The 8125-nt window shown below is 37.2% G+C and overlaps 1 protein-coding gene across 2 annotated transcripts; it reads left to right on the forward strand.

Annotated features, from left to right (window-relative positions):
• Positions 1 to 736: 736 nt before the first annotated feature.
• On the forward strand, positions 737 to 7924 carry tmem147 (transmembrane protein 147). 2 transcript variants are annotated; one of them, XM_059339340.1, is made up of 8 exons: positions 737 to 864; positions 2253 to 2358; positions 2751 to 2820; positions 2916 to 2981; positions 4617 to 4753; positions 4846 to 4930; positions 5720 to 5841; positions 7103 to 7924. In XM_059339340.1, the coding sequence occupies exons 2-8, from the start codon at positions 2282 to 2284 to the stop codon at positions 7221 to 7223; spliced, it is 678 nt and encodes a 225-aa protein (XP_059195323.1). In that variant the 5' UTR covers positions 737 to 864; positions 2253 to 2281; the 3' UTR covers positions 7224 to 7924. The 2 variants fall into 2 exon arrangements, with proteins under 2 accessions (XP_059195323.1, XP_059195324.1); XM_059339341.1 differs by having other exon boundaries at positions 827 to 864; positions 2256 to 2358.
• The last annotated feature ends 201 nt before the right edge of the window (positions 7925 to 8125 follow it).

The following is an 8125-nucleotide window of genomic DNA, read 5'->3' on the forward strand; positions in this document are numbered from 1 at the left end:
CAGGTTTGCCTGAAGGTTTGACTTCTGAATACATAATCATCATTTAGGTTGTTTCATGAAATGTTAACCAGGATGTATAATGATAATAAACTTTCTCACACTAAATCCCTTCCATGTATCTGTATTCAATTAAGTTTATTATTTCACATTATGACTCTTCTGTAAATGAAAATCAAATCACCACAGGGGAGAAGTTTAATATGGAAATAAATAATCAATCAGTGGGACCAACATTGAAAGAGGGAGGTAAAAGGGAGACATTCATATAAATTACACAGTGTAGTAGGGGAGGCAGGGTGTTATGGAGATAAAAACAAACAAACAAACAAACAAACAAACAAACAAACAAACAAGTAATCATTAGTAGAATAAGAATGGGGCACAGTAAGTTAAATAACACACTTATAATAGGCAAACATGCAACTGGTCGGTGTAATTGTGGGGGGAGGGAGACTGTGGAGCATGTGATTACAGAGTGTCCTGGGTATAAAAGGGAGAGGGAAAGGATGAGTGTAGCGTTGTGAAAGGCAGATATAAGGGGAAATAACTTCAAAATTATAATAGAAGCTGGGAAAACTAGGGAAGGGAGAAAAATCCTTTTGAGATTTCTTGTCTCAACTGGATTCATTAAAAGAATATAACAGAAGAAGTAAGAAAGACGTGAAGTCCAGCAGATGGCGGTAAATGCAATAATAACGATGTCAACTGCCAATAAACACCAAGGAAGCTGAGAGCATCTTGTGGAACCTTTTGTTAGCCGGTTACATCTTCGGATGCATTTCGAGGTTGCGCCAAGCTTACTTCCGCCTGTCATTCAACGAGACGATAGCACGACAACCTGCCTCTCCTCAGCTCTTTAACACAGTAAGTGCTGATACTGAAAGGCTCTGTTTTGCAGTTGTTGTTGTTGTTGTTGTTGTTATATGATTTACAGGGTAATGTTTTCTTCTTGTCAAGCTTTATGTTTAAATTAAACAGAGGTTAAATATCCCTGAGATACGGGAGCGTGTGTTGCGTTACACCGGCGACGGCAGTGCGGTATAGCTAACATTAGCTAATGTGCAGGTTATTTATTTCCTCAATGACTTTAAAATTACTTTTCTTAACAGTTCTGTAAATAGATGAAAAATACACCTGCTAAATATTTGCTGGCAGATATGTTCACGTTATTGCTATGCAAATACTGTAAATCAGCATGTTTGTATTAATGTATAACGGTTGTCCACCGTCATTTAGCTCCGGTAAGAAACGGTACAGGTCGCAATGTGACATAATTCAAAGTTATTCATGACTGAATAATAGTTGTTGAGTAAACATGAACATCTAAAATAAACAATTAAAAAAATAATTAATGTCTACCGGAAACTGTTTAGACAATGGATGCGTTATTTTAGCCAGCCAGATGCTACATTGTCTGGTTTTAGCTTCTCAAGTGCCAGGGTTGGCTGTTTTTTCCTCCAATTTACACATCGTCACCCTGTTAAAAATAATCGCCTAACTCATTTTTTCAAGTTTTGCAGGAAACACAAAAAACTTCACCAAAAGTGTAACATATGACATTTATTGATCATTTCACTCAAAAAGGATGTAACAAATGATGGCTATTGGCATAGTAATAACACTGTGTGTAAATTATGTAACTTAAGAGAAATAAATGACTTAGGCAATTTTTGAACATGCCTTTGTGACTTAAGCAAGATATGGATTAATGTTACTTCAAACTGTCATTAATGTTCATGACACATCCCATGTCATGTTTCTGACACGCTCATGTCACTCTTATGTAGACACCTTCAAAATAAAGTGTTACCATATCTTGCTTAAGTCACAAAGGCATGTTGAAAAAATGGCCTAAGTCACATTTTATTTTGACTTAGGCATAATAAATCTGCTTAAGTCACACACTTGACATAGGCCATTATCTTAAAGGGGTAAAATCACATGATCTGATCAACTGGGGATGTAGGCGATTTTACCATTGGTGGCCGGAGTCATGAGGAGATGATTTAGGCAAAAAAAAAAATCTCAGGCGATTATTTTAACAGTATGACGATATTTGTGAATTGAATAAGGAATTGAAAAAGCTTTTTGTGGTGTTAGTTAATTAGAACACGGCACCTAATGGTTTCTCCATGGCCCCTGAAAGCCCCATTATCACTACTATTCTGTGTTAAAACTTTTTTATTTAATAAAAGTGTGGCCGGTTGCCTTGTCGAACTGTGAATTCCTGTCTTCTTAATCTCTTTTCTCAGCAGGGAGCTGGATTTTGTGACCAGACATCATGACACTGTTTCACTTCGGGAACTGCTTTGCCTTGGCCTATTTCCCCTACTTCATAACGTACAAGTGTAGTGGCCTGTAAGTGTCTGTTTGAGTCAGTGATCTGCAACATGTGTGATGAATGATGCATGGCCAATTTTCAAATTTTTATTATTAATAATAATAATCATGTAATATCTTCATTTTTTAAATTATTATCATATCTTCACATTCATATGTTGTGGCAACATATGCTTGGCGATTAAGACATCTGTTAATAATCTTCTTAGTAGTGTCAGAGCTTTGGTAGGGGGTCCATAATCTTCTTAGCACTCTGTAGTGCTTGGATTTGGCAGTACCTTTGCATTATTGCCAAGTCTTGAAACACTGTCTCTCAAATACGTTATTACTGCCTTGGCTGCTCTTTATTTGTGCCTCCTTCTTTTTCAGCCTTGTCCTTTATCTCTTTTCTTTTGTCTTCCCCATTTTAGTTCAGAGTACAATGCCTTCTGGAGATGTGTCCAGGCTGGAGCCACCTACCTGTTTGTCCAGCTCTGTAAGGTGAGCTGTAAGGAGCTTTGTGGTAATACACATTGTCATTAGTTTCATTTTTTTGGAGTGTGTAAACAGGGTTTTCTTATCCTTTTTAATTCCAGATGCTGTTCCTAGCAACATTTTTCCCCACATGGGAAGGAGGAGCCGGAGTTTATGACTTTGTAGGGGTGAGTGTTGACTTGATCACAGTAACAACACCAGAAGGAAAAAAATAACACTTTCTCACACTTTTGTAGGATTTTGTTAACAAGAACAAAATAAGACGTTGGGATTATAACTGACAGGGTTTTCCCTGGATTTATTGTGTTGTAAAAGATGGAAACTTTGCTCAGCATACACATCAAGACTGTCCATGAACTTGCTTTGGGTTATGTTGGGTCAGAGCCACATGCTCTGTGCCTTATATTCTGACTGTTAAATATTAAAAACAACAAAAATAGTATCAAGTAAATTTTTTACTTCTATGGCTATATTCTTCAACTTTTCAGTAAGGCGTATAATCCCTCACCCATATGTGGTTTTAGTCTCAGACTGACCTAAATAATACGAAGTCACTGTCTTGGTGTAAATGTCTTTAAACTAATATTTTAAAGTCTGTCGCCTCTTTCTGAGCTTGACCTTTTATAAAACAACACAGTTATCTTCTTTATTTAAATGCTGGGGGCAAATATACCTTTTGCAGTAACCCCTGCAAGAATAGTAAACATTGCTGCAGCATGTGCAGCCTATTTGGGGAAAACATGCCAAAAACCAGATATAGAACAGCACAACATGGGTTTATTTATTAATTAAAAATATAAACAAAGTATACATACTATCATAATCTATTTTATAATTAAAATAGATTATGATAGTAGTATTATAATTCAAACACGTACAACCCTGCTATTGGAGCCAAGTTTATCTGCAATGGTCATTACATTTTAAATATTTAAAAAAGATGAAGCTGGAATTTCTGCTTTCTAAAATGATCTTTCTAGTACTAGCGCTTAAAGAGTAAACATGCTACTGACAGTTTGATATCCAGTCCTATTTACTCTAACATAAGCTTGCCCAGCTTTCATTACAAAAGCAAATTTGTTTGCCTCACAAGTGGGGCTTGGTAATATGTTGATATTATATCATTATCATGAAATGAGACAAGATTTCATATAGATTAGTCTAGATTTATGGATATCGTAAATATTGTCTTTTCCTGGTTTTAAGCCATTGAAGCCTGGAAAGCGTTTACGTCGTTTTGTAGTATTTGTATAAGCTCTCAAATAATTTTTGAATTTAATTTCTATCTGCTACAGAGGCTGAAAAATCTATTATTTAGTAGAAGCGTTCACACTTTTTTTTCCAGAATTTTTCCAGAATTTCCAGAAAATTAGAGGCTTATTTTAAAATCGCCCAGCGGGTTTTCAGGCCTCAATGGGTTAAAGGCTGCATTACGTTATTTATTTATTGTTTTAACTTCCAGACTGTTCTAGTTGTTATTTGCTTTTACTCACTTAGTCCTCATGTCCACATTACTCATGGTTATTCATCAAAAATCTCATAGTGTAAATATTTAGTGAAAATGCCAATAGTCAACCCAACAGCATTGTCACAATATCAATATCAAGGTATTTGGTCAAAAATATTAATTAATATTATTGATATTAATATTTCATGTTCTGTATATCAGCCTGCCCCACTCACGAATAACCGTTTATTGCTAACTTAATGAATGCAACACAGAATGAATGTTAAAGAAGGCCCACTTCCAGGAGAAACCCTGAGTGTGTGTAGGAAGTTGTAAAGTGTGTGCTTTTTTCCAGGAATTTATGAAGGCAACAGTGGACCTGGCAGACCTGTTGGGTCTCCATCTTGTGATGTCTCGTAATGCTGGAAAAGGAGAGTACAAGATCATGGTGGCTGCCATGGGCTGGGCTACAGCAGAACTTGTGATGTCCAGGTAAGCTGTAAAAGAAAGACTGGCTTTCAAATAGTTGAACATGAATAAAAAAGGATGAATCTCACTGCTTATGTCCTGTTCCGGCTCTCCAGGTGCCTTCCTCTGTGGGTGGGAGCCAGAGGGATTGAATTTGACTGGAAGTACATCCAGATGAGCTTTGACTCCAACATTAGTTTGGTAAGTAGCTCTCTTCTTATTTTTTTCTCACTTCTTTATTCTTTCTGCTCCTGTGTTTCAGCCTCTCCTTTTTTCACCTTCCATTTTGTAATCTTTGCAGTTTTTTTTTACACTCACTTTATTGTGTGTTGTGTGACAACAATGGTGCTGTTACAATAAAAGAAGAAGAAGAGAAGAAGGAGATTACTTTATTAATCCCACAATGGGGAAATTCAACCTCTACATTTAACCCATCCTTTTTTACACACAAGTGAACACACCATGCAAGGAGCAGTGGGCAGCACATTACTGCACCCGGGGAGCTGTGGAGGGGGGTTAGGTGCCTTGCTCAAGGGCACTTCAGTCCCAGACCTGTCGGTACCGGGATTCGAACCGGCGACTCTCCAGTTACAACTCATTTCAGTCCGCATGTTCAGACATACAGTACTGCCCAAAGTCTTAGGCAGGTGTGGAAAAAATGCCTAGAAGAATTGATGCTGGTTTGAAGTCAAAGGATGGTTACACCAAATATTGATTTGATTTAAATTTTTCTTCTGTGCACTCACTTTGCATTTTGTTAATGGATAAAAAAAATAAACTATGAGCATTTCTATTTTTGAAAGCATTCTTATTTTACAGCATTTTTCACACCTGCCTAAAACTTTTGCACAGTACTGTACATGGATGCTTTTCTTCGGTCTATCCCAGGTCTATTATTTAGCCATTGTCTCTGTAATGTACTGTATATTGTTATATGATGGAACCTTGGTGTGCAAAAAAGTTTATATTTATTTATTTTTGTGTTTGTAGGTCCATTATATTGCCATGGCAGCCGTGGTGTGGATGTTCACACGATATGACCTCCCTAAGAGCTTCAGGCTTCCTGTCACTGTGCTGCTGGCTCTCTGTGTCTACAAGGCCTTTCTCATGGAGTAAGTCTTTCACACTTACATGCTCAGCACAAACTTTTACACACAGTCAGACAGATTTGATTTGAACACCTACGTGGTGGCTGCCATTTATTTTGTAAACCACATGATGGCACTATTTAACAGCAATAACATGAGCAGTAATAATAATTATAAATAATATATACAGTGAAATACAAGTTCAAGTAAGAGAAACTTTGCACTACAAATTGATTACATATAACTTTAAAATTCATAACTTTTTTTCCCTATTTTACTTGATTTGAAATGCATTAAGGGCACAAAATGCATTTATTATCCCATTTTCAAAAAACAACTCAAAAAGGTCTTTGTTTTGAAAAACACCATATAGTGTTGTCAGGCTATAAAAATGCCACCGCTATAGCCACCAAAAACTGAGAATATGAGAGAGAGAGAGAGAGAGAGAGAGAGAGAGAGAGAGAGAGAGAGAGAGAGATCTTTTTTTCGATGTCGGGCGTGGAAAGAAGGAAGTTTGATCTCAGTTTCAATAATTTGCTGATTCGTCTTTGTTGTTGAGGTGAAGCTTTTTCTGGCAGCTGCAATGAACTTTGTGTTCATTAATGCAACTTTGGTGCGCAGAGAAGGTCAGAGTTGCAGTTATTTCAGATTTCCTTATGTAGAGGAGACTTCTGAAGCAGGTCTCACCCTCAGATGCAGAGGTCTCAGCAGGGGGTGAGGAAGAGGAGGGGGAGGAGTCCTGGTCTCTGGGGGGCCAGGAGCTGTGTCCCCATGGCTGGTCAGCAGAGAAAGAGGAAGAATATAAGGAGTTCTGGCTCCTTATAGTAGACCAGTGTACCTCCTGCAGTTTCAAAGGTCCCTTGACCAATGAGGTTGGCTTTTAGGTCTCATAAACGCCAAGCATTTAAGTCAAATTCCTCAAAATGGAGGTGACCTGCCCTTTTGTGAGTTGACTCAGAATGTTGTTGCATTTTAGTCCACAAATGTTAAAGTCCACATATGAACCCAAGATTCACCTGTGGTACGATCACAACAATTTTTTATTATTGAAATTATGCACAAATTTCCCAAATTTCTGAACTTAACTTCCATTTCCTGACCCTTTTCTGCCACTGTAACCACCACCAAATAAATGACTTGAAAAACTCTGCTTACAATTACATCAACAAGTGAAAGTGATGGGGATTGATGCTCTGATGGATGGTTTCATCATTGCCAATGCATTGTTTTGTTTTATTCTTTAACATTGTAACTGAAACTATGTTTCTCTCTGTTGTGCCTTCAGGCTCTTCGTCCATGTCTTCCTGTTGGGCAGCTGGACAGTGTTGCTGGTGAAAGCGGTGTTGACTGGCGCCATCTCTCTCTGCTCACTGTTTCTCTTCGTCACTCTGGTCCACAGCAACTAAGTCAAACTCAGCACCTGAGATAGACCTTCAACTGTTTGGACCCAGGTTTGCATAAATCAGAAGCTGACTCCTGATACCTTTTGAGTCTGAGTATCACCGTACAACACCAAGGACTACTGAAAAATGCTGGTTGATGATGTGCAACTGGACTGGTCTTACGTAAGAACAAGGGAGAAGCTGATGATTAACAAGGTAACAAGTTTTTCCAGTTTGTTTAGATGCGTCTGAATGAACCATTGACGGAAAACACGCACCCAAACCAGTTAAAGCTGCAGGTTGTGTGGGGACATCAGGAAGCGTCTGTGATGTGACTGACTTTCCTAAGCTGTTTTTTTTTTAAAGATGAATTTTTGTATCCAAATGACCACAAATAATTCTAACATCATTATTTTCTATGTGTTGTCCAATGAGCCAGTGTAAATGCTTAATAGTAATGCTTAAAAGTATAATTATAATTAATAAATGACAATGATAGTTCCGTGATAGTTCAGTATGTGGCCACCAATTTATCAATTTATTTATATATAGATAGTTAAAACATAACTGTAGCAAGATTTTTCTAATTCTTGAGGAAATTATGTTAAATATTTAAAGTTTAACCTAAAAAAAAGGCCCAAAATGTGAATATACTGTGGCAGCATAATGACCACATTATGTTGAATTGTTACATCTGTGATTTTGACATTAAAGTAATAAATATATCTTTTTGTCTTGTCTTGCTAAGTTGAGTTTTGGTTTATCAGACTTTGTGACATTTAATGGCAGTTGTGATTGATCAATAATCATATATAACTTTTAATCCTACAGGTTCAGGCCTGGGACACATTGTCTAAGCTTATAATGTATGTTAGTATTGAACACAGTGACCTGACACTATTATTGGCTACTTCAATATAGAAATA

The sequence above is a fragment of the Centropristis striata genome, chromosome 8 (genome assembly GCF_030273125.1).
Source record: "Centropristis striata isolate RG_2023a ecotype Rhode Island chromosome 8, C.striata_1.0, whole genome shotgun sequence".
NCBI classification, from domain to species: Eukaryota; Metazoa; Chordata; class Actinopteri; order Perciformes; family Serranidae; genus Centropristis; species Centropristis striata.